The 27,560-nt window shown below is 40.1% G+C and overlaps 1 protein-coding gene across 9 annotated transcripts in view; it reads left to right on the plus strand.

Annotated features, from left to right (window-relative positions):
* The window catches only part of UNC5D (unc-5 netrin receptor D), a 562,098-nt gene that overhangs the window by 499,019 nt on the left and 35,519 nt on the right, over positions 1 to 27,560 (plus strand). For all 9 annotated transcript variants that reach the window (XM_003269567.3, XM_030817085.1, XM_030817087.1 and 6 more), the window contains 3 exons: positions 14,482 to 14,650; positions 16,549 to 16,776; positions 25,170 to 25,319. In XM_003269567.3, the coding sequence (XP_003269615.1) occupies positions 14,482 to 14,650; positions 16,549 to 16,776; positions 25,170 to 25,319 (547 nt within the window). The remainder of the gene's footprint in view (positions 1 to 14,481; positions 14,651 to 16,548; positions 16,777 to 25,169; positions 25,320 to 27,560) is intronic.

The raw sequence follows: 27,560 nt of genomic DNA on the forward strand, positions 1-27,560 counted from the left end.
AAGATTTGGGGTATTTCTTTTTCTTTCTTTCTTGAGACAGAGTTTTGCTCTCGTTGCCCAGGCTGGATGGAGTGCAATGGCGTGATCTTGGCTCACTGCAACCTCTGCCTTCTGGGTTCAAGCGATTCTCCTGCCTCAGCCTACCTAGTAGCTGGGATTACAGGCATGTGCCACCATGCCTGGCTAATTTTGTATTTTTAGTAGAGATGGGGTTTCTCCATGTTGGTCAGGCTGGTCTTGAACTCCCGACCTCAGGTGATCCGCCCACCTCGGCCTCCCCAAGTGCTGGGATTATAGGTGTGAGCCACCATGCCCAGCCGGGGTATTTCTTTTTTTACATTTTATTGGGAACGTTTTTGAGGGAGGGGAAATTTTATTCTACGCACTTTAGATCTTTTTTTTTTTTTTTTTTGAGACAGAGTCTTGCTCTGTTGCTCAGGTTGGAGTGCAAGGGCGCCATCTCGGCCCACTGCAACCTGTGCCTCCCAGATTCAAGTGATTCTCTCTGCCTCAGCCTCCCGAGTAGCTGGGATTACAGGTGCCCGCCATCACACCTAGCTAATTTTTGTATTTTTAGTAGAGACAGGGCATATTGGCCAGGCTGGTCTCAAACTCCTGACCTCGGGTGATCCACCGACCTCGGGTGATCCACCCGCCTCGGCCTCCCAAAGTGCTGGGATTACAGGCAAAAACCACCACGTGCCCAGCCTTTAGATCATTTTAATAAAATTAAGGCATTCAAACAGGATTAAAAAATCAACAATCTCATTTCAGAGGTTCTTTTCACTGACATTACAATAAGAGAATGATACAGATGTAGCAGGAAGTTCCCACTACTCCTCTCCTCTCCTCTCTCAGATCTCCTTTTGCACCCCGCCCCTGAACCCATGGTTGGAGAGGAGAGAACTGGACCAGAAAATTATTATATGGGGCTTTCTTCTGAAAAGCAATACAATGGAACCAAAGGCAAACATTCATTTCTTTTTCCAATTACACTGTCATGTGGCTACTCCTGACCAAATGCTTAGACTAAAATTGGAAATGTTGTAAGTCATCTTATTGAAGAATTTACAAAAGAACACATATTTTTAAATTTGGGCTCAGCCCAGATGGGACATTTCAACCACTTCTGTTAGATGATATGGTCTGCCAAGCCGAGTGCGGTGGCTCAAGCCTGTAATCCCAGCACTTTGGGAGGCCGAGGCGGGCGGATCCCGAGGTCAGGAGATCGAGACCATCCTGGCTAACACGGTGAAACCCCGTCTCTACTAAAAATACAAAAAATTAGCCGGGCGTGTTGGCGGGCGCCTGTAGTCCTAGCTACTTGGGAGGCTGAGGCAGGAGAATGGCATGAACCCGGGAGGTGGAGGTTGCGGCGAGCCGAGATCGCGCCACTGCACTCCAGCCTGGGGGACAGAGAAAGACTCCGTCTCAAAAAAAAAAAAAAAAAAAGATGGTATGGTCTGCCCACTAAGTACATTTTGGGGTAAGGATTGAGACGGTAGAGATGGTGGTAATAGAAAACATTATCTTTTTTAGGGTGCTTAGAAGGTACCATGGCTTTAATAGCAAGGCATGAAATAAGAGCAAATACAAGGCTAGAAAGGTAAAAAGAATCTAGCTCTGGAAAATAGAGAAGAAAGGATAGAATTTCATTCCCAGTAATGGGCTCACAAACACTGCAGTATAAGCCATTACTGTGGAGATTACTGTGGTTTTTCTTCCCCAGCAGCAAAAACCATATACACAAAAACAAAATCATACACACACCTCCTCATATATCATGCGGACCTAAGCACTCAGAAATGTCCTTGGACTATTTGAGAGGATCTCATCTCCAAAAGAGTAAAAAGAAAGCAGGTATATATCTTTTATCAATGAGATTAAAAGATGGGCCAGCTGGTCATTCTCTTAATAAGATCTGTTTGTAGTGAACTATTCTTTATGTTATAGTAGACATTTGTGGCTATTCTAAACTGCTCATCTCAGTAAAATATGAAACTGTATATGCTTTTCCTGGCACCTTTGAGGGCCTTGATTTTTCAGAAGGTAACACACTCCCTCCTGCTGCCAAGCCCAGGAGTTTGAGACCAGCCTGGGCAACAGTTGAGACCTTGTCTGTATAGAAAATAAAAATAAAATGAAACAAAATTAGTAGGGCATGATGGTAAATGCCTGTAGTCACAGCTACTTAGGAGGCTGGGGTGGGAGGATGGCTTGAGCATGGGAGGTCAAGGCTGCTGTGAGCCAAGATTGCACCACTTCACTCCAGCCTGGGCTATAGAGCAAGACCCTGTCTCAAACAACAATAAAAGAAAAAGGAGTCTTAAAAACCAAATTACACTATTTTAATAACTAGATGTTACTGAACAGTTATATAAGAAAAACGGAATGTCTTCAAGGGACCCTGCTACTGTGGATGGTTTCAACAAGCATAATTGTTAACAATTACTAGGAAAACCAAAACCGTAGTTGATATATTTCATACCATAATAGGTTAAGCCCCCCCATAAGGAAATCCAGTTCTTTAAATGAATGATCACATTGCAGTGTGGTATATACAGTGACCAGAGCGAAAGGATGAACCCCGTTTAAAGGCTCAGGGAAAGTTTCAGAGAAATAACAGTTGTCTTATGAACTAAAAGAGTAAAAGGGGTTTCTCTCCAAGGGAGTGGTGTGTTCAAAGGCACAGAGGTATAAATAGCATCACATATTTTGGAAGCTAAGCAAAGCAGAGTGAAATATGAAAGGAAGAGTGAGTGACAGGGAATGAGGGTGAAGAAATAAGGACTAGATCGCGTAGCGATGTTCGCCCCCCAGAGAATATCCAGTTTATCTGGTGGGTAGGGGTGAATGAGGCTTAAGTTTTGGGATACCTAGTCATGCTTATATTTTAGACAGATTCCGTTTCATCTCCACCGATATTGCCCAAGTTCAAATCTTCGCTAGATAAGCACCCTCCTTGAGAGTACAGTGAAACTATGTTTTATTTTCCTTGGCACAATTATTAATAGTGTTTCTTTTCCTCCTCAAAAGCATCTCAATTTGGGCAATAATTTATAGTCACTCTACTTTTGAGTGCCCTTGTCTCTAGTTTTTAATGTTTCTAAATCCATTCTGTAATCCCCACATTGCTGTCAGCGGGGAGTTTTGAGATAGACTTGGGGAGAAACTTGGCAAGATCTGCTGTGTGTGTGTGTGTGTGTGTGTGTGTGTGTGTGTGTGTGTGTGTGTGTGTGTTTTAATGTGTGATGAAGGAATTGAAGATAATTCCCAGAATTCTGGCTCAGAAACTGATGATTAATTAGGAGAGAGAGATCTGCCGACTGAAGGTCACTTGAGAGTTTGTGCTAATAGTTGCTCTGGGAGCAACTTTGGATTTCTTTCCAGGGAATAAACATAGCTCTTTGACTTACAAGAAAAAGGGTAGGAAAAAAAATGACTGAAGAATTAATAAAGAAGTTAAAAAGAATATTTATAACCAGAACAAAAAATGACTGTTGAATTGAAATCCCACATCAGCTTTTGCCACAGCATGTGACCATAATTTCATTTAACTAGTAAGATGTCATGATATTCGGCATAATTATGCCTACCTGCTTCATTCAAGGCAAAATCTTCTGCCTTTCTTTGTTTTCTTTGCCTTCTGAAGTAAGAATATGCTGGTCCTGGAAACTCATTGAAGTGAACTAATAACATAAATAATTAGTCAGGAAAATAATGCAGACCTCAGCATTGACATAGCATAAGAAATAAAAAATCTCAGCTGGGCTTGGTGGCTCACGCTTGTAATCCCAGCACTTTGGGAGGCCGAGGTGGGCGGATCACCTGAGGTCGGGAGTTCAAGACCAGCCTGACCAACATGGAAAAACCCAGTCTCTACTAAAAATACAAAATTAGCCGGGTGTGGTGGTGCATGCCTGTAATCCCAGCTACTAGGAAGGCTGAGGCAGGAGAATAGCTTGAACCCAGGAGGCGGAGACTGCAGTGAGCCAAGATCAAGCCATTGCACTCCAGCCTGGGCAACAAGAGTGAAACTCTGTATAAAAAAGAAAGAAAATTCTCAGAAATGACACAGCGTGGTAGAGTGGAGAGGACACAGGAATTCAGAAGTCTTGGGTTCCAAGCCCTCCTCAGCAACGGCCTGTGTGTGTAACCTTGAGCAAATCATTCTCTTTCTCTAGGCCTCAGTTTTATCATCTACCAATTTTATATATTAGTAACTTTGCTTTCAGATTTTGGTGAGGACGATAAAATGACTTGATAGCTGAGAAGTCTGGTGCAAACTGTGAAGTACTGTTTAAATGCTACATTTGGAAATCATCTTCTTATACCTGGTCTTACTTTTTTAATTACATAGATGACAGAAATTCTCTGAAGTGCATGGAATTTGCTTTAGCTCTGTCCCAGTGATGCAGAGTTCGTCTCTTTTTGTTGCTAACACACTCCTAGACTCAGAGGAAAGATTAACTCAATTATAGCAAACATATTAATAGTTGGCTTTAAAACCAAGAGCCTCATGAAGATACAGGTAACTCCCTGCATCAATTCCTTTGAGTCTATCTCTGTTTCTCATAACACTCTGGCATGGGATTTATACTTTAAAGGTATATCGTATGAGTCTAAACAGTAGACTCTATGTGGGCTGGTGTTAAGATTAGGAAATCAGTGACCAGTCAAGCAGGGCAGGTCAGTCAAGCTTATGCCGCCTTGAACAACTTTTCTCCCCGTCCATTTTGTCAGGCTTTTCTTGCTAGTGATGGATGAAAATGCATGAATTGTCCTTGTCATCATTTGTGTTCTATGGTCAATCATGGATTTGAATCTGATTTGTTGCTGTGAGACTTAGAAATCTGTCTTTTGTCTTAGAAGAATCCAGTTCATGGTATATACCTATTTCTTCCAAGAGATGTGGCATTAATTAACTCTATTCCAGGCATAGAGAGAATCACTGAGGAAAGATGCTTCCCAGATAACAAAGGGGGCTTTTTCTCTTAGTGCAAGGGGGAGTAAATTGCTGCCATTTGGGAAATACATTAATTCTTTCAGGCTACCAGTGCCATGCAGTGTAACAAAAAGGGCAATTTATCAAATAGTATCTTAATGGCCTAGAAGGGTTAATGCACCTTTAGCTGAAGATTGTACTCTGTTCCCCAGTGAAATCATGATGATTTCTTCACAGAGTCATTTAGGTTAGAATATAATGCCATTAACCCACCACCACACTCCCCCCCCGCAAAAAAAATGAGCAGAGGAAGAGATAGAAAAGGGGGAGAGGAACAAATTTTTTAAAAATCACATTGTCATTTTAAGACCTGCTCTTTTTGGAAAGGAGCATTTCTCTTTGCTATTCCTCTCCACCTCACACCCCCTTGGTCCACAAGTAAACACATGTAAATAAAAATTGCCATCATCTTAATCAGGGTGCATTTGAAGACCATGGACACACACAATGTGAAATGATTAGAGTGGCCCAGAGGAGTCTTTAATTAAAGATGCCATTGACAAGATAACAATGGTTTGTGAATGTTGTTAATAGATATGAATGGAAGGTGTACCTTAATTCAATAAGGGGAAAGTCGCTGGTCCATGAGTTTGATTGCACATTGTAAAGGAGCACCACATACTGTAATTATTTTTATTTGTATGTGCCATCTCTTTTATCGCCCATGCTGGAAGTATGGCGATAAAAGTATTAAGACATTTAATATATATCATCCTTTCCACTTCATTTTGTTATAGCCTAATAAAAATACTCAAAGACATCAGCCCACATGGAGACAGCTCCCACGCTTTCTAAGACAATCCACATAGCCCTTTGAAAACCTGGACAATCAACCTTCTATTCCCCACAGTTATAATCTTTAAAATAAACCATAACAACCTCCCAGGACTCCATAAAGTTATATACAAATATGGAGCTTCACTCTGCAAATTACGGTGGGGGTTCTGGAAACTGAAACAATGAAGATAGCCCTAAAGTGAACAGATACCTTGGGTGGATTGCGTGGTGTCTGAGAGACAATAGTGGATCAGGAGACAGCCCCAGGGGGATCTCAAGGCATGAAAAGCCTGGCAGAAGGCTGGCTCCCTAGAGATGTCATGTCCTAGTTGGTAGAACCTGTGAATTTACAACCATACAAAGGGGAATTTGCAGATGTAATTGGGATCAAAGACCTTGAGAAGGAGAGATTACCCTGGACTCTCCAAGTAGACCTAATGTAAGGGTCCTTAGGAGAGGAAGGTAGGAATATCAGAGGGAGAGACAGATTTGAAGGTATCATGCCGCTGGCTTGAAGAAGGGACCTTAAGCCAAGGAATGCAGGCAGCCTCTAGAAACTGGATTCTCCTAGAACCTTCAGAAGGAGCACAACCCTCCTGACAGCCTTCATATTAGCTCAGTGAGACTTCTGACTTAGAGAACTGTGAGATAATTTGTGTTTTAAGCTAGTAAGTCTGTGCTGTGACAGTAATAGGAAGCTAATACAAGCCTCTATTTTGACCCCTCTGTGTACCTCAGGGCCCTGCTTTCCTTGGGCTTTGTTTAGTGTCTATGAGTCCAGTCTTAATTCCCATACCAACATTTTAAACTCCAGGTTTGGAGAATATATCCCAGGGAACATATTCCTTCTTCCTTCCACTGCCTACCTATCCCAACCATGACTAACAGAGCAGTAGACTGTGGTTCCAGCTCTGCAAAGTTTAGATGTGACTTTGGTTGGGTCACTGACCCCATGCCATGCATCTGAACAAAGAAGGTGTTGGCCTCATAACTCCTGAGCCCCTCCCCAGCCTAAAATAAAAGGATTCTGTGAAATAGGTTTCAGATTACCTCCAGAGAAGGCTGTTTTCTCTATTCAAAATATAAGTGCATAAACAGCATGGTGGATATAAAAAAATGCCCCAGCAGCATGATACATAGTCCCACTCTTCTCCCATCCTCCTCATTCTCATTCATTTTTAAGGCACTTTCAATGAGCCATCATCTCACTATCTCACTTCTTCTAAAAAGGCAAGCTAAATGCAAGCCCGACACTGCATGAAAGATGAGGCTTAAATTGTGTCTAGGAACTGGTGATTTACACATGATTTGTGATTCCTTTAGTATATTAATTGGTAAACACCCTATGAATGTGTGTGTAAACTAAAGCCGTTTAACATATGCAAACAGGGTAATCTCTCTGTGTGGTGTTGCTCAAATTTCAGCAAATTCAGATACTCATTCCAGTGTGTATATAATTCCCCTCCCACCCCAACCCGTATGCCATCTCTCTTTCTGTGATCCTATTTCAGATAATAGCGTGTGGGTGACCCAGATCTTTAAGCCCTTTAATAGTACAGCCATATGCTTCTATCCTCAGTGAATGGAGCTTGTTGCTTGTAATAATCCACTGTTCTAACTGCTCCTTTTCCTGCCCCAATGAATGGACTATAATGGCTTGATGAGCTATAACATTATTTCCAGTTACTGCTAATCAGCCCCCCAACCTGACATCCTTGCCTATTAATACACATGTTACTTACAGAAACGGGATGTAGGAACAGTCCCTGTGTAGTTGGATTTTCCATCATAGTAGCATCAGCCAGGGCCTTAATATTGAGCATTTAAACTTGACCATCAACTATATTCCACTTCAGAATGGACTGTCCTATATTTGATGGAGCACCAAGGCCCCAGTGCATGAGATGTTGCTTTGGATATTTTTTTTTTAAGAACTACACAACTTTTCTCAAAGGTTAGTGCCAGCACCAACTTGCATGTAAAAAATGCAGGTTCCTGGGCCCTATCCCAGAAATGCCAAATCAAAATCTTCATTGGTGGCATTCAGGAGTATAATTTTAAACAAGCTTCCTAAGAAATTTTGAAAAACATCACAGTTTTAGAACCACTTGAAGATGAAAACAGGAGTCTGCTATAACAAAGAGAAGATGTTGCTCAATGTCACTTTTGTCCTCCATTCTGCTCACTTCCTGTTCTCCCTCTCCAGGAGTCTGTTTTCTTAAATCACACACAGCAATTACCAGGAGTAGAAGACATAGCCACAGTGTTGGGGTTGGCTGATGGGAAAAGCTGGCTTTAAAGGGTCCATCTGTCTAGGAGATTCAATGATGTCATTTCCCTGGGACTGATCTGAAATCTCTGGTCAGAGCAATTGAGTGGGAGAGAGATCTGACTCCAAGAAAGAAAAAAAAAAAGAGACAAATAATAAACCTTAAAACCTTAATTTTTATCCACAGCAATTTTAGCACCCCAGGTCAAAATCTGAGGATCTTAATGAAACATGAATAATAATAGTTAAAACTATATGTCTTGTGGGTGGAAAACTCCAGGAGGCTGGAGCTACCTTGCTTTCTGAACTTGAGTATAGCTTCCATCTATCAGCCTTGATGTCTTTTCCATTCAAATATGATTTAATTATGTATCGACCCAGGGTCTGACATAGTAAAACTATCATTACTCTCCTGCCTGGATTTCTGAGTGATACTCTGGGTAAAGGTGATCAAACCTACATTAATCTAGAATATAGACCATAAAGAGGAAAGGAGGGAACGGTAATTACCAAGCACAGCATGGAAGACAACAGCTACAGTAAAAACCTCATATTGGAACTTGGAACTGGTCACTTTCCTTAAAGAAAGCGAAGTGTTACAAGTCTAGCAGCAGGTCAAGGAGTATTGAGCACAGAGGTAAAATGTCCAGGATACACCTCCCGTCCTGCCATGGTTATTAGCAGTTGGTGCCTCGTAGCTGACCTTCGGCATGACCTCCGGTTGGCACTTGTGTGCAGATGGGTGCTGTAGGATGTTAGGTACTATGTGGTGAGGTCTGGACCATCACCCTGTCACCACCAACTACAGCACCTTCATCATCCTCATCCTCCACTGTGTGTTTCATACATTAATCAGTGGCCCCACTGATTTTTTTTAAATTATTATTTTAATAGTTTTTGGGAAACAGGTAGTGTTTGGTTACATGAATATGAATAAGTTATTTAGTGGTGATTTCTGAGATTTTGGCGCACCCATCACCCAAGCAGTGTATACTGTACCCAGTCACTGACAGCACTAGACAGGTCATCAAGACGGAAAGTCAACAAAGAAACAATGGACTTAAATTGTAGCCTAGAATGAAATGGACTTAACAGATATTTACAGAGCAGTCTACCTGCTGATTTCTTTGTAAGAATTGTGGAAAAATTCTCCCTGGGCCTTCTGTTTTCATGCATTCATTTTTTATTTATTTATTTTTTTGAGACGGAGTCTCGCTCTGTTGCCCAGGCTGGAGTGCACTGGGGTGATCTCGGCTCACTGCAACATCTGCCTCCTGGGTTCAAGCAATTCTCTCGCCTCAGCCTCGTGAGTAGCTGGGACTACAGGCATGCACCACCACGCCTGACTAATTTTTGTATTTTTTTTTTTCCAGTAGAGACGGGGTCTCACCATGTTGGCCAGGCTGGTCTTGAACTCCTGACCTCAAGTGATCCCCCCACCTCAGCCTCCCAAAGTGCTGGGATTACAGACGTGAGCCACCATGCCCAGCTGCATTCACTTTAAAAAAAAAAAAAAAAAAATTTTTTAATCTTGACAAAATTTCAAACTCAAGGAAAAATTGCAAGAATAATATTAAGAATTCCTGTGTCCTACACTCAGATTCACAAATGTTAATATTTTACTAAATTTTCTGTATTTGTCTCTTTCCTCTCTCCTTCATATACATATAAAAGTCAATAAAATACATATATATATATGTGCATATGTGTATTTTTTAACCACTGTGAACAAGATGACCCTTTATCCCCAGATACTTCCATGTATATATCCCCCAAACAAGAAAGTATCTTGTATAAACATAGCGCAATTAACAAAATCAGGAAATTAAGTGACAGAATACTCTTAGTATGTTACACACCTTATTTATATTTCACTTGTTGTCTGAATAATGTCCTTGAGAGCAAATTAAACTCCAAGTCACTTCATTGCATGCTGTTGTCCTGTGCCTTTGGTCTGCTTTCATCTGGAACTGTTCCTGAGTCTTTGTATTTCATGACATTGACAGCTTTGAAGAGTGCAGGTGAGTTATTTTGCAGGATGTGCCTTCCTCTGAGCTTGTCTAATAGTTCCTTATGAGGAGATTCAGACTGTGGACTTTTAGCAGGAATGTCACAGAAGTGACTCTAGGTTCTCTTCTCTGTGTCCTGTCGGGAGGTATATTCTGTGGATCCATCCCATTCCTGGGAACGTTAACTTGGTCGCTCACATTAGGTGGTGTCTGCTGTGAAGTACTATTTTACCCTTGGTAAACAGTTAAGTACCTTGTGGGAAGATATTTTGGGAATGTGTAAATAGTTATTTATTACTGTTTAAACTGTCTCCCAATAGGTTAACATCCATTTATGATTCTCAACCAAGTATTAATGTAGCTGATTGCTAATTGACGGTTTACTATATTTATTAGTTGGTTTTTTTCTTGTGTGGAAGAGGTTTCCCTTCTCATGGATTCATTCTTACATGGATTTTTATTTTGTGGATTCTTATAGTATGACTCAATGGGTTATAATTCTTTACTGCGATGATTTACTCTGATGCTCAAAAGATTCCAGATTTGATCAGTGAGAATCTCTTCAAGCTGGCTTCTGTGTCCTTTTCAACAAGTATTTTTGAGTGCTTACAGCTGGCATGTATGAGGCACTGGGGATGCAATGATGAGCTAAGCAGGAAAAAAAAAATAATCCCTGAGCTAAGCATGGTGGCTTATGCCTGTAATCCCGGCACTTTGAGAGGCCAAGGTGGGTGGATCACCTGAGGTCAGGAGTTCGAGACCAGCCTGACCAACATGGTGAAGCCCTGTCTCTACTAAAAATACAAAAGTTAGCCGGGCATGGTAGTATGTGCCTATAATCCCAGCTACTCGGGAGGCTGAGGCCATAGAATCACTTGAACCTAGGAGACGGAGGTCACAGTGAGCCCAAGATGGTGCCACTGCACTTCAGCCTGGGTGAAAGGAGCAAAACGATGTCTCAAAAAAAAAAAAAAAAAATTCCCTGGCCTCAAGGAGCTTACATTCTAGTTTGTGGGACAGAAAAAATAACAATAAATAGGCAAATGGTATGGTACACTAGAGGGCATTAAGTGTTGGGGAGAAAAAGCCAAACAAAGATCCGCTTTTAGTGTTGGGAATGTTGCAATTACCAAGGCCTGGTCAGAGAAAACCTCATTAGTAGATGTCAGTTAAGCAAGAACCTGACAGGCACAAGTGGGGTAAATCATGTGGATGTCTAGGGGAAAACTCTTCCAGGCAGCACCCAGCACTCCAGAGGAGTACGAATTGTAGCAATTCCATGAGATGAGAACACACTGGCATTTTTAGCAGCATGACTGAGGTGGCTGCACGGGGGCCAGACTGTGAAAGGCAAGGATAAAAGCAAGGAGACCAGCATCATTTCCAAGGAGCCTTAAATGCACACTCCTAAGGCATTGAGAATTTAAGTCAAAGCGTACATTGATGCAATGACAATGTATGACAATTGCATGAATTAGTCATCTCAGAAAGCAGAGTTCCTATAGAAATAAGACTGGGCTATTAAATTATTAAACTTTTTCTATCTATACACAGAATTTAAACTACAAATATATAAGCATGCATGTATATGTGCATATATATGTATAGATAGAGAACGATGAAAAACATTAAGTAGCAAAAGTTCTATGCAAAAAGGTTTTTCAGTCTACAGGCCACACGGTTGTATGATACATCGAGGTGGTTCATATTTTTATCCTGAAATCACTGCTTTTATCAGTTCACAGTTGTTATTAGCTCACAGCAATTTTAGAAAAATGTGTTACCTTTTTTTTCCCAGCAGGGACATGTATACTGCCTTGTCGTGGATTATGCAATGTGGGAAAGCTTAAATGCCATCTATGATTTCCTTAAGAAGGCTCATTTTTTTTGTCCACATCCCATTAAAGGCTTCTCTCCCCAGCCCTCTGTCCTCAAATGTCCTGAATCTGTATCCATGATTACCCTTGGACTATATTGCAACCCCCTTCCCCAATCTTTCCCTGAGATGTCATAAGATCCAGCAATTTGGCCAGAAATCTCCGGTAACAAAGAAAAGTACAATCTGGTCACAGAGAGCAAGAACCTGTGAGTGAGAAATTTTGGGTTATTTTCCTGCCATCACCTTGATTGACTCCTCTGTGACCTTATGCTGTTAGCACCTGCCTCTATAGGTGTGCGAAGAGCTTTAATTAATATTTGTAAATCTCCCTGATTGTTACAGATAGAAGGTAGAAGAAAAGGGCAAATTGTTATTAATTGTGGGGAGAAAAAAATGGAGAGATTTTTGTGAAGTTCTGGTGAACTTCTGGTGAAGTTTTGTTCCTTCACCAGAGAGAGACCTACACCCATGAACACTATTTTCGCAGTAGGAGGATTAAATATAAATCTTGATTTACTTACTCTGCACTTAAGGAAATGCCTAATGCCTATTTAATGCAAAACTCCTATTCCATGCCCTGGCTCATATTCAATATGCGCTGCCTCTGACTCCTAAAGCTGTTTAAGTTACCACTGTGAAAGGAGTCTTGCTATTCATAACGAGTGTGAGAGTTCATCTAATTAGCTGATTTCAGTTCATTTGGCATTAAATAATTCCCCAAATTCCCATATGTTTGAACAATATGTTCAACACAGGACGATTCTCTGAAACCAATTAAGTAGTTCTTTTAGGAGAGCTTGTCATCGGTCACTCATAAGCATCCCTGCTATTCCTGTCCATGATGAATGCAGGCGGTAATTACATGAAAAGCACTTCACCCTCTCTGATGGCCGCTGGCAGGCACCCACATACAGGCTGCACATTTGAATTTTATGTTTTTTTTTTTTTTTCCCCAAATCTTGAGTATATTATTCTAGGCTTTCCACAGAGCATTTGATGTTGCTAATACACTGCTTTCCAGTCCCGCTCTGCTCTCCTCCCCTACTTAAAGGTAAATGAAGACATGATCATCTTAACCTGTGTTTTGCTCGTATAGGAAGAATTGTCCATTTTGGACTGTGGTTACCTTTGTGGAAGACTGAACTTTTTAAAGGCATCTCCAGGGCTTCTTGGAGAGGGGAGGAGACAATGTGATAATGTTACATCTACTGTTTTAGACGCAGTAGACATAAGATGCTCCTCAATTATATGGCTTGGCTTTATTGCAGCAGCAAGTTACAAATAATGAGCTCAAGTATAACCATTACTAACTTGAGACAATAGGAGTTGTCAACATAAGCAATTCAGAAATGAATAGCACATTAGATGAACTCAGAGAAAAACTCTTTGTTTATAGAAGATCATGGGAAAGATGGTATCTTTTAGCACTAAATTTTATCTTTATTTTGCCCAATGGGTTGCTTTTTCGGACAAGGATGACGCATTTAAATGTCCTTCCTGGGTAGTATAAGTAAAAGCTTTAGTAATAATACCAATTCCAGCTCTCCCGTAGCATTGCTCTGTATTCATTATTATTTTTCTTACAAGTGAAAATCCAGCAAACAAAGGATCAAATAGCTTGTTGAAGAACACATATGCCATTAGGGGAAAAATAAGCAGACATCTGGGTTCTTCTTGCTGATTACTGTTCTGTAAACTACTCCTCCTTACTGTTTAGGGGCACAGATTAAAAACAAAAGCCAAAGAAATGAAAGAGGGAGGCATTCAATAAGGTATTATTATTCCATTTTAGTTAACTTTCACTTTCTTTTATCTGTTCCATGACTCTGCATTCTCACTGTAAATAATTCACAATTCAAAAAAACTGAACACCAGGTTTGGATTGAATGATTTTAAATTTAGATCTAAAATAGAAAAGGATTGAAAGATATACATTTATGTATGATATTATGCACATTTGTAGCTGTCCACTGTGCTATTGCTATATAAGCTATGTATTTGTTCATTGGCAAAAAATAAATGTTTTCAAAGCCAGAATAGACACACTCAGTCTGTATCTTCAAAATACTGTTTTGCTTCATAATAATTTGCTTTATCATTTACCAGCATTAAGAATATTTTAGATTGTGTTTTCATGAGAAAGGAATTTGATGGTAATGAGATGACCAGATCAGTCATTTCTATAAAGTTTTTGTTTGCTCATTGATAATGGCATAAACAAGAATAAGGATTCAGTAGCTGGTGCATGACCTACCAGCCAGGTCTTTGCATTCTCCAATTCTGCCCTGTATTTCCAAAGAAGCATTTGTCATTTTGTTGGTAGGTTTGTCAAAACCTAGATTTGAAATCTAGGCTTAAACTCCATGTGTCTGAGAACTTCATGACAAATGCTTGTTCTCCAGACCAGTCCTTTGTAAAAGAAAATCCTGGAAAGGAATATTTATAAGCCTGAAGAAAACCCCAGTCTGTTAACCAAATTTTCATTCAAATATGGTCCCTCCTCTACATACTTCTCTCTTCTATCCTTTTTTCAACTGTGAAGTCTCCAGTCAGATGGCTCTGAGGTGCTCCTGAGTCCTGAAGTCACCTGTGGTCCTCCAGACATGATCGTCACCACTCCCTTTGCATTGACCATCCCACACTGTGCAGATGTCAGTTCTGAGCACTGGAATATCCATTTAAAGAAGAGGACACAGCAGGGCAAATGGGAGGTGAGACCCTTTACTTCCTTTTTTAAACAGTGGGATTTGGGTTCCACCTATGGGATATATTTAACCTTAACATCTAACACCACAAATCAGCATTTCTTCGTTGGCAAAGGGTTGGTGGCAAGTGTTTGATAATATCCTAAACATATTGGCTAGTTTTTTTTTTTTTTTCCCGCCCCCCCCATTATAATAGAAAAGAGAAGCAAGAGATAATCCAGCTTCCTTGTTTGGTTTTAGAATACAGTTGTAATTACCCATATATTCATCTACACCTACATACCTGCTCATTGATCCCCTTCACTTCCTCCTTGGCCTTGTCTCTGTCTGAATGGACATTATTCTGTGGCCTCTGTGGAGTTAGGGAGGAGGTTAAGGGCAGGCAGTCCGTGTTCAAAAAGAAAATAACTATGTCTATTTTGTTCCATCCTGGGGATTCTAAGGTATCTGTTTAATCAGGAACACATTTAGTGCTTAATATTTTTTTAAGTTAACGAATGCATTGAGAATTAGTATCAGTGTCTATTTCCTGTGTGTATGAGTGCATACAAAAGGGATACAGTAGGAGACAAGGAAAGAGAATGAGGATACATAATAAGACATTAACACCAGGGGAGACAGTCACAGCAAAGACAGATTGCAATTGAATTACTATTTTAAGTGAAAGCTCTGATTTATCTGCCTGATAGGGCTTCCTTTATGTCCATCTGCAGTCAGCTTGTGTGAAACTGGCAGAATTATCTTTGTTAGAACACAAACGACCTGTTCCAGCCAGCCCTAGGGTCTTCCTCCCAGAAGGCACTTCAGGCCAAAGAAGTAAAAGGAAAATCATGTTCCTTTAGAAGAAGAAGATTCCCAGTTGCTGCAATGGATTACCTTTACCCTGCCAACTAGTGTCTTGAAACTATTTTCTTTGTTCCAGAATGCATTCTGCTATTTAATGCGTTTTAGTGCAACCATGAGCAGATTTCCTGGGGCATGAAGTTCCATGGGTTTCCTAAAGGGCCATGTTTTAGTCCTCTTCCCATTATGTTTGGTTTTGCTTTGATTTTTGCCACTTTAATTTAATTTTTCTTTCCAGCACTTCCTCACAGTCTCTTATACACAGATGGTGTTATATTTATGCTCTATCAAACCAGTCACATATACTAAACTTCTTATCAGGAAGGGTGAAATATTCTAGTACGTCTTATCCAATTCATTTATTTAGTGGTCCCTTGTAAATTATTTCAGTGGAATGAAAGAGGATAAAATGTTTGAGAGAAAATAAACATTACCTTAAGGATATTTAAAGAGTTGTCAGAAATAGGTGTTTATAAAAAAAAAAAAAAGTTTGCTTATTGATAAGGTTTAAGATTTCTAAAACTCAACATTGAACAAACTAGCCAGAAATAGAACTTTCAAAGTGATTTTTGTTTTTATAACCAATGAAGTGGAAATTCCAACAAACTGAACATAACCATTTCTTGAGTTTTTTTTCTTTTGAAATGGAGTCTTGCTTTATTGCCCAGGCTGGAGTGCAGTGGATTGATCTCGGCCTACTGCAACCTCCACCTCCCAGGTTCAAGTGATTCTCCTGCCTCAGACCCGACCCGCCCCCTGTCCCCCCGGCCCCTCAACCCCAGGAGGTCTTGAACTCCTGACCTCAGGTGATCTGCCTGCCTCAGCCTCCCAAAGTGCTGGGATTACAGGCATGAGCCACCATGCCCAGCCCATTTCTTGAGTGCTTGATGTCAGCAGTTATTTTGATAGAAGAGGAACAGTTAACATCAGGATAATTGGGCAATAGGACTATTCTGAAAAAAAATTTATATTTGTGTGTTTATTTATTTGTGTCCTGGCAATATAATGGTTAGATCACATCTTATTTCCAAGTGAGAGAATAAGCATACCTTTCCCAACAGGAAGTGATGTCAGTGGAAGACGAATCCACATCCTGTTACTGCCTTTTGGACCCCTTTGCGTGTCATGTGCTCCTAGACAGCTTTGGGACCTATGCGCTCACTGGAGAGCCAATCACAGACTGTGCCGTGAAGCAACTGAAGGTGGCGGTTTTTGGCTGCATGTCCTGTAACTCCCTGGATTACAACTTGAGAGTTTACTGTGTGGACAATACCCCTTGTGCATTTCAGGTCAGCCTTTGTTTTAATAATTTTCTTTTGGTGTCATGAAAGTGTGGGTTTTCCAAAAGATCAGTATCAATTGAAAATTTTATTATTGAGGGTCTAGAAAATGAACCCACGCCACTGTAACTGCCCAGTGGGTTCACCTTGCCTGCTGCCTAGACAGAGCCAATTTATCAAGACAGAGGAATTGCAATAAAGAGTTATTCACGCAGAGCCAGCTGTGCGGGAGACCGGAGTTTTATTATTACTCAAATCAGTCCCCCCAAGAATTTAAGGATCATTGTTTTGAAGGATAATTTGGTGGGTAGGGGCTAGTGAGTTGGAAGTGCTGACTGGTTGCTTCGGAGATGAAGTCATAGGGAGTCTAAGCTGTCTTATTGCACTGAGTCAGTTCCTGGGTCAGAGCCACAAGATAGATGAGCAGTTTATTCAACGGGGTGGTGCCTACTGATCCATGTGCAGGGTCTGCAAAATATCTCAAGCACTGATTTTAGGATTTACAATAGCAATGTTATCCCCAGGAGCAATTTGGAGAGTGTCAGAATCTTGTAGCCTCCAGCTGCATGACTCCCAAACCATAATTTCTAATCTTGTGGCCGATTTGTTAGTCCTACAAAGGCAATCTAGTCTCCAGGCAGGAAGGGGATTTGTTTTGGGAAAGGACTGTTATTGTCTTTGTTTCAAAGTTAAACTATAATATAAGCTAAGTTCCTCCCAAAGTTAGTTTGGCCGATACACAGGAATGAACAAGGACAGCTTGGAGGTTAGGAGCAAGACGAAGTTGGTTAGGTCAGATCTCTTTCACTGTAATAATTTTCTGTTATAATTTTCCAATGGCAGTTTCACCACTGGTTTGACTGGGATACCTACCTTGAAGCAAGAGCCGTGTTACTGTGTGGTCAGCAATGTAAGAGGGGTTGGGGTACTTGGCATTCAAGAAGAGGGAAGGGCTAAACTAACGCATGTGCTGAACATTGTGTGCTAAATTATGCAACTGACCAGAAATGTAGTCAGAATTCAGTAAACAGAGACAAAAATGGAGAAGAGTTTTTGAGAACGATTTTACAAATTTCCATGGATGGATGTGATTTAGGAACAAAACAGAAAGGAACACCACATCAAGAGAGAAAAAATAGCATGAGCCACAGGAACAAAAAGAGTTATTTGATGTGCAGAGGGCAGTGAGAAAATTGCTTGAATCAACTGAAGGTTGTAGTTAGGGAACCACAATTATAAATCATACCTATCGCAAGGTAGTCATTTTCTATCCTGGACATATAGTCTATTAATTATCAGGGCTACTAGGGCAGAGATGGTTCAAGGTTCCTTTCCATTTTTGGTACTTTTAATCATGTAAGATTCATTTTAATTTAGCTACTCAGGAAGACTGCAAGTTTATTAATAGCAGCAAGGATGATGCAGAACTGCCTGTGTAAGCTCTGACCATATATAAATAGCATAGCTCTCCTGACACACCTCATTCCAGATCCCTGCTATTCCAGTTTTGGGTCATTAAGTCCATTATGCAGAGCATTTCCTCAGTAACTAGATTTTAAGACACTGAGCTGGAAAACTCATGTTTACCAGTAGAAAAAAAATACCACGACCTCACTCCTGAACATAAGCCAGTAAAGGTGACACAGCACCAGCCTGTGATCCCGAACCCCCCCGAGTACCTCTTAAGTAGCACAGGTCATTGTGAAGGGCACACTTCATCTTTGGCTGCTCACAAAAGGGGCATCTTTCAAAGGTGTGCCACTTTGTGGAATAAGAAACTTCAGTGTAAGTAGTTAAACCTCCTCCCACCATCGTCATTTAATAATCTTCCTCTGCACTCCCCACCCCACAATAAGAGGATTGCTCCAAGAGCAAATATATAACAGATATTCAGGAAGCAAAAATAAAGAATAAATATCTTAAATAGAGGGTTCGTCTTGGGGTCACTACTACTACTAACCAGTTGTAAAATGCACCATGACTCAAGTTGGATGTTTAGTAACTCAGCCAGATTTTAAAGGCTGAGTACACTGGAGTAACCATGGAGCATCATGGAAGATTTCCAGTCTCCTGGCTGATCCAGGTAACCCACTGCTGTGACTGTGTGGAGCTGCACAATTGTCTTGGAAGTCAGCCCTCATAACCAGTTTGGAGTTTTCTTTGAGTAATGGTCTCCCAGCTGATGTATATAGCAGTGAGGTAGACGTGTACTTAAAGAGCTTGTTCTCAGTGACTTTCAGATCATCTATTTTCATCTCTACCATATTCTACCACGGCTCCACTGTTCACAGATGAATACAAATTATTGTGGACGTCATGAATACACCCTAAACATAGCTTTTCAAACCATTATCCACTTCTGGTTGGTAATAGAATCTTTTTAGACAGTACTAGGGAGAACGTTATTCTCCCTCTAATTGAATCCAAATGTATTTCATCATTGAGAGGTATTTCTTTTTGTTTGTTTTTTTGAGATGGAGTCTCGCTGTCCCCCAGGCTGGAGTGCAGTGGCACGATCTCAGCTCACTGCAACCTCCACCTCCTGGGTTCACGCCATGCCATTTTCCTGCCTCAGCTTCCCAAGTAGCTGGGACTACAGGCGCCCGCTACCACGCCTGGCTAATTTTTTTTGTATTTTTAGTAGAGACAGGGTTTCACCACGTTAGCCAGGATGATCTCGATCCGCCCAGCTCAGCCTCCCAAAATGTTGGGATTACAGGCGTGAGCCAACGTGCCCAGCCGAGAGGTATTTCTTAAATTAGTAAAACTCCTTAATTTTGCTTTAGAGTAGAGTAATGTTTTTTGGTAGAAATACCTTTGACCCCACTTGTCCTAATCTTTTTACCTCCAGTGATTCTTTATCTCTCCTACAATGGCAAACAAAGCTGCGTTTGGTTGTACTTGTTATTGACAGCTGTCATGAGCAGAAAGGCCATGTATCCCCCTTGGGGTTTTGAAAGATCATCAACCTTGCTTGAATAACTTTTCTGGCCCACATATGGATTAAAATGAAACTTGTGGCTTTTCTGAACTGAGACTTCCTAGTACAGGAAACAGCCATGTACTCCTCCGTCTTAGTTTCTGGGTTTTGTTTCTGAAACTGTCTTGCTTTCTGGATTTTTACTTTGCTAAGTGAATGTGTTCAGGGCCTTCTGCAGAGATTTATTTTGATCACCTGCATATCCCAAATCATTTCATAGTGTGATAGCTTCATATGTGATATTGCATTGGAGGAGGAAATTAGTTACTAACCCATTAAAACAGTTCTATTTTAGGAAAGCCTTAACAACAGTTCCCTTTTTGAACCCCTTAAAGACCTCACAAATTAGTATTTAGCTCTCCCAACTTCTGTGGCGTAAGCTGAAAATAGAGTATACAGTAATAACATTTTCTGCAACCCTAAAAGAACCCTGACTTCTTAATCAAAATCAGTAAGCAGTTTTTCATGGAGCATTTCTGCAGAAATTGCCCACCCTGGAATGTGCTTCAACTATCCTATGATGATATGTTTGTCGTGATTAGGAAATCAATGTGAACATGGTTGTTACAGCTGCTGTATTTATTGCAGTGCATCTTTCATATCTCAAAGAATGATAACAGATGTGTGCCCAACTCTAACTGTGCTCTTAACCAAAAGGAAGCTGGGGTTAAGTGCGTGGTTGCATCTTTCATTTCATTCATGTCTCACTGGGAGATTGTATCCCATAAAACACTGAAATGCCTACATTCTCCCTGGAAGACCTTGCAAGAAGGAACGTGTAGAGACTCAACTCCACCTGTCCTCTCAGAACTGGGTGGGGACCAGGCAATATAATGGGCCCACCATAGAATATTCCTTGAAAGAATTTCAGTATCTAAATAGGGACATTCTCTGTTTTTAGTCCTATCTTCCTTTCCCTGTACCCCCTACAGGGCCACTCTGTTTGAGTCTCATTTATCTGAGTAATACTAGCAATTTCCTTGACAAAAACAAAATACTCTGTGCACCAGGCTAAGACATAATTTAGTTTCAGATTTCTGAAGATCCGTTTTGATAAACACATCTAAAATCGTCTCTGTGAAATATTAAATCTGCTGTTTTTTTAAAAAATAAAAATGTCATCTCCCTGTAGGTAGGTGAGAAAAGAATAAGAAGACAAGAAGTAAATGGCTTCTTGTCCTTCTTGCTTTTGTGTTTTTGTAATAATTAGGGCTGCCATTTTATGCTTGTATGTTTGACATCGCCTCCTTTGATAAATTCAAACCAAAGATTGAGAAATGGTGATATATCTTCAAAGCAGTAACATTTTAAGACCTGTTTTTTTGGTTATTGTCTTTTATTACACACGAACACACACACGCACAGCCCAAACAAACCTTGACATAGGAAGGCAAGGAATTAAGCAGTTACCCTATCTTATCTAAGAAAGAAAACAGAAAAAAACAACTAGGGTTTTTTTTGCCATTGCTCCCAGCACTCCTATACAGTACTCTTGGTACTCATTACTTACTTGGCCTTAAGGTGGATTTAGAATCTAATTTCAAAGGATTTCCTCTAGATGTAGTTCTTGTGTTTATCAATAATGCAATCTTGGGAAATATTGTTCACGTAAAGCATTTAAAGGAAAACACTATAGTGACATAATTTGTGTGTGTGTAAGTTCAAACCGTTTTGTCTCAAAAATATGTAAATTTAGCCTGCCTGTTTTAGTATCCCTGAAGCACACCTGAATATTGCTGCCTGTCTGATTAAATCAACATAAAGAGCTCGGTGAGGCACAAAGCACAAGTTTTTCCTGGCCACAGCTTCTAGAACTGGATGACTTGCAACCCCAATGTAAAATGATGAAACAGAATGCTGAGAAAAACCACCATCCAGAGCCTTCAGGTGTATTTTATATACAAAAAGCTGGCCAGACCCTGTTTCCTAGTTCCATTAACTCAGATTATCAGTTTAACAATGGAATGAGGTATTTAACAGGAGGTCCTTGTCACATAGAAGGCAGATTGGAAAAATCAAATTACTATCAAGGCTCACTTTGTGGATAATTCATCCATATGAGTGATTTAGAACGAGCTAAGCAGAGTTGTCCAAACCTGGCTGGTCATCAGAAGCATCCAAGAAATGCTTATAAATACTCAGGCCTAGCCCCCCCAGAGTAATACAGTAGGCTCAGGGAACTCTGTGTTAAGTGCAATCCACTGTATTTGGAGAGTATTTTAAAGCTCGTACTCAGGAGTCTATTTATTTAACTTTGAAGCCAATTGTGCCTTTACAAATTTATAAATACACTTATTAGTTCATTACTAGGCTTTTTCATTTTAATAATTGTTTTGTTATAGAATAACTAATTGCTTAATATTTTGTACAAGATTACAAGACACTGTTAAGTGTATATTGTTGGCTGAATACGTGCAAATTTAAGGAATAAGTGAAAAGAGCAAAAAATAAATCATGTGTTTAAATTTGAGGCCCTAGAGCAGAACTTTTACAAAGGTACTCTTTTCTTCCATAATAATTATAAGCAGATATCTATTTTTAAAATTCTTAATATTATCCATTCTGAGTTTCAAGGACTGTGTAGACAGTATATATAACTCTAGGGCAAATATAGATTGACTTATGTCATCTTATACATATATCCTGCATCAGTGAAAAATCATTTATGAGACAGAATTAATCACCGTCTGATCTTCACATGACTCTTAAAAAAAAAAAAAAAAAAAAAGTCAAGCATAGTAGTAAGAAAAGGCAGGGAAATCTAAGAGAAAAAACACTGGACCATGATCAAGTTGCCCTGGTCTAGCCATGTGGTTTTAGGCAAATAACTTTCTTCAGGGGACTTCCATGTTTTCATGTGTAAATAAGGCACTTGGTGCTCTCAATCTTAAGTTCCCTTCAATACAATGATTGTGTTTAGTTTCTAAATAACAAAATAGTCTAGCACTACACTAAGTAACACATGACCTTGAACAAGTCACTTCATTTCCTGGCGTCGACTACTTCATGTCCATTAAGGAAAGTTAAATATAAAGAAAAGGGTATACTTGAGAAAGTCTAGTTCAAATACACTTGGAAGAGTTGCTGTTATACTGTGGCTTTAATATGGTCTTAATAAGCACATTTCTTGTTTGTACTTGTTTCTAATCTTGCACCAGAGTTGCAAAAAGAGGTTAATATATTATCATATTAATTATTCTGCTTGGCTATAGATAAACCCAGGTAAGGAACTGAGGTCTAAAGAAAGTAATTTGCCCAAGACCACACAGAAATGTGATTAGAATTTTATGCTGCTATCTTCAATTTACAAGATCGGTATTCTCTTGAGTATATGAAGACACCAAAAGAGTTTTAATGCACCTTAAAACCAGAGCAACATTACCCAAAAATAAAATACAAAGTCCTTAGCATAGCAAGCAAGAATTTGGTATTTGGTTTCTCCCCCACATTTTCATCATCTCCAATCACACACTTTCCACCTCAGCCTTCCATCCCAGCTCTGTCTAGCTACCATGCTTGTGAATGCCCTGCTCAGCATCTGGAATGTCCTCTCCTTCCTTTTCAAATGGCCAGCTCCTCCATTTATTTCAAAGTTTGGCTCAAATACTATCTCCCCTAGTAATGCCCAGACTCCTTTCCTGGTCTGTCCTCCCATCTGGGCCAGGGGCACCTTCTGTCTTTCTTAACCTCCTAGGCATACATGTAAGGTAATAGATACTATATTAGAATCAATGCCTAGTGTCCTGACCCTTTCACAATATTGTAAGTTTCGTGGTGGTGAGGTTGTTTCATTTCTGCATACCCAGTGCCCAGCTCCAACATAGCTCTGATGGAAATTTAGTAAATCTCAAAAGAAGGAACCAGTGACCAGAGACCGCCTAATGTCTCAGCCAAGTAGGCATTTAGAATTAATTTCCTATCCTCCCCATAGTGCCTCTTTTCTTCCATTCCTTGTAGCCTCCACCAGACATTGGCTACCATGTTATCATGTTCAACTCTGAAATCCACAAGGTTATGAATTACCTAGCACTCTACTGTCCAGTATGGTCATTGCTAATCACATGTGGATATTTAACTATAATTAAAAAGTCAGCTCCTTCATCATTCTAGCCACATTTCAAGTGCTAATAGCCACTTTAGCTAGTGGGTACCATAATGGACCACGCAGAGATAGAATATTTCTATCATCACAGCTAGTTTACCACTGACCCTTGGGCCCCAAGCAACACCAAAGAGCTGGAGAAAATGCCACTGATTTAGTCCTGGAAAAACATACTAACAAACAGTTTATGTGTATGTGAAGGATCAAACTTGGATGACATTTTAGTCAAAAATGTTTTTGTTATTGTCATTGTACTTATGGACAAGAGATAACCAGTAAAGGTGTTTTTGCTCATTGATAATTGAAATGTGAGTTTGATTGTGTTTATAAACCTATTTGATTTCAAACAGTCTTTTTTTAAGAATCTGAGATTATAGGACATAAAGGATTTCAGGTTCTAATTTCTCCTAGCTCTGCAAGGAAATAATATGTCAATTAATGGTGATTTCAAAAATGGACTTAGGGAGATCTCTTATCTTCAGTAACAGCGAAAGCCTCAATCCCGCACAATCATTTAGCACTTCACTGAATATGTATTTGTTTTGTTATTCCATTTGTTAAATCATCTCTCCAATATGACCCTAACACCACAAATTTAGAACCAATGAAATGGTTTACTCAACAGGATGTATGTGGATTGCGTTTGTATTAGATTACATAAAGATTCTTCAGTGAAAGCTACAGGACTGTTTCCTCAGAATTTTGATTTCTGTTTTCCTGAGCTACAGCTACCTTGATACACAACTTATCTTTCCTTGGCCTTTTGGTATAATAACTTTTACAAACATTACTACAAATAAGCATGATACATGCACACTGGAACATTTATTTTAGGCCAAAAGAATAAATATCATATAATGCCTGCATTAGTGAAGAAAAATTGAACCAGAATGGAGGGGGGCTGTTTCCAGTTAGTGTGAAATATGATTATGTGTCAGGTTGAGCATGAATGCGTCCCTTGATTATGGTCAGAGAGTGAAATTCCTACAGTTGTGGAAACCCAGAAGTATTATGATTTGCTTGGGGGCAGGGGAGGTCTTTGAAGTTTAAACAAAGGCACAGTGTGGTTTAAAGCCTAAACAGCACAAATAATAAAAAAAAAAATTGTCTCTTTCTAACCAAACACTTGTCACTCAGCAGTTGTTAATCCTTAGTCTTGAACTTTATGGGCTATGGAGTTGTAAAGAAGTATGTTTCTCTTATGCTCTCTGTCCATTTGTGGAAGACACGTGGTAGTGAGCGTGCATATCCCTAGATAGGAAATATATAAGTAGCAAGATATTTCATTATTGATCTTCTTTTCTTTTTCTTCTCCTATAGGAAGTGGTTTCAGACGAAAGCCATCAAGGTGGACAGCTCCTGGAAGAACCAAAGTTGCTGCATTTCAAAGGGAATACCTTTAGTCTTCAGATCTCTGTCCTTGATATTCCCCCATTCCTCTGGAGAATTAAACCATTCACTGCCTGCCAGGTACTGGCCAAATGGGTTTCTAACAGAAGCGGCTTTGCTTTAACCAGCAAGCATGTCACAGATCCTGGCAAGGGTCTGCTTGATTTTCCTCCTCCTTTAAGGGATGGATTTCACCTCAGAACTGTCACAGAAAGGTAACAGTTTGGGCTACACACACGGAGTGAAACATGTTGTCATAAATTCACAGCATTCTAACGGGTGGGAAGAAAGGTGCTTGCACGTTAGGTGAGACGGCATTTCTCCTCTCCTGTTGGAATCATTGCTCAATATAGGTTGAAGATGCCAATTTAACAACATAGAGCCAGGTTTGTGAGTTGGTTTGTTTTTATTAAAATCAGTTCATTATGAGACAGCATCGTAATCATATTCAGCAATGAATAAACTGAATGTCAGTGAGGAACTTCTTAAGGGTGATGATTTTGAGTTGTAGAGAGCTATGGCTAGCCAGGTGGAAACAAGAGATTTTTTTCTTTCATATATGAAGTGCACTTGCTGCCAAATGAATCAGGCAAGATGGGAAGAAGAAATTACAAATTGAAAAGCAAAGAAAGAGCATGCCTTTTTCTTTTCTTTCTTTTTTTTTTTTAAGATGGAGTCTCTCTCTCTGTTGCCCAGGCTGGAGTGCAGTGGTGCAATCTTGGCTCACTGCAACCTCCGCCTCCCGAGTTCAAGCGATTCTCCTGCCTCAGCCTCCTGAGCAGCTGAGATTACAGGTGCCTGTCACCATGCCCAGCTAATTTTTGTATTTTTTAGTAGAGATGGAGTTTTGCCATGTTGGCCAGACTGGTCTTGAACTCCTGACCTCAGGTGATCCGCCCACCTCGGCCTCTCAAAGTGCTGAGATTACAGGTGTGAGCCACCGTGCCTGGCCAGAACATGCCTTTCTTAAGAGTCCTTTTATAAATATCTAAAGATACTTATTATTGTTCACATGTCTCCTATTAGAGATTCTAAAAAAAACTTTCAGGGAGACTCAGAATCTCTCTGGATCCTATTTCGTTATTTCAAGTACATGCTTATCCTTAAGAGATCTCTTATAAACTTGTGATCCTGCCACTGAAGTCTACGAAAATTCCCAGTGATACATATTACAGTAAGTGGCTAGCTAGCCTACCACCTACCATAGTTTCTAAAGCTAGTCATCTATACTTCAAGTGCTTAAGGACAGGATATTTCCTTCACTCTGGAAAAGCTTCTGGCGGACTCACATTGACCTGGAATCACAGAATGCTTTCAGGCTTCTTTGGTTTACCAGTCAGCATAATGTGTAGAGTCCTCTGGGTTTTGTAACCTTCCATCCTTGCAGCATTTTTTTTTTAACTATAGACAGGTATACCAGCTTGTCAGAATGGGAACAAGCCTAGTCACAAAGAAAAACCTTTGACTGCATCATGATGGTTAGAAAAGTGTTGTACCAACCATCCAACTTGTAAAATTCAGAATTTTTAAACTGGACAGGGCTGCATTTTTCTATTGACTTTTCAGACTTATTACCTGAGGAATTGCCCATCTGTACAGTTTTAGTGCATTCAAAGCAGCACAACCGTCTCTCATTGCCCTGAACATTTTTTTTCAGGGGGCCAGGGGCACATTCACCACATTTTTTCCATAGGGAGAAGTTTTCTATGAATAAATATATTGTGTTGTTTATGACATTCAAGATGTAGGTCTCTTTGCTTTCCGGTAAGCAGTATTCAAAGTTTCTAGTCCAAATTGAACTTCAGAGTATTGTTAAAACAAGTCCTGATAGTCATGCAAACTCCTCTGTATTAATCTTTATAGGTTATAAGGGCCTCATTTCACTGGATCTGATGCAAGTGACTCAGTCCAAAGTGAACTATTAAGTTTAATGCTTGGAGATAAAAAATCAGATGAAAGAACCATTACCTTGCAGCATGACTTAAACAACAATTCCGACCCTAGGGATAATAACAAAGAGAGCCCCAGGAAGAAGAGGCTTAGGGGGCTCAGTGTTTACTGACCTCAGCGGGTGCAAGAGAACCAGCCAAAGCCAGAGGACATTGACTTTCAGGAAAACCCAGCCAGCTTTACTGCTGGGATGGCCTGGATTACATGGAGGTTGTGAACATGTATAAATATTTGCCTTTTATAATTGAGCATAATTTGAAATAGTCTTGGAAGGCTGAGAAACAGTTTAATTTTCTCTGCATCAGGAGGCTTGCCACTGAGTTTTCATTTCCACTTCATTTTTCTTACCCCAAATGGCTTTCCGCTCTATTC

Source organism: Nomascus leucogenys, chromosome 8 (genome assembly GCF_006542625.1).
Source record: "Nomascus leucogenys isolate Asia chromosome 8, Asia_NLE_v1, whole genome shotgun sequence".
Lineage (NCBI taxonomy): Eukaryota > Metazoa > Chordata > Mammalia > Primates > Hylobatidae > Nomascus > Nomascus leucogenys.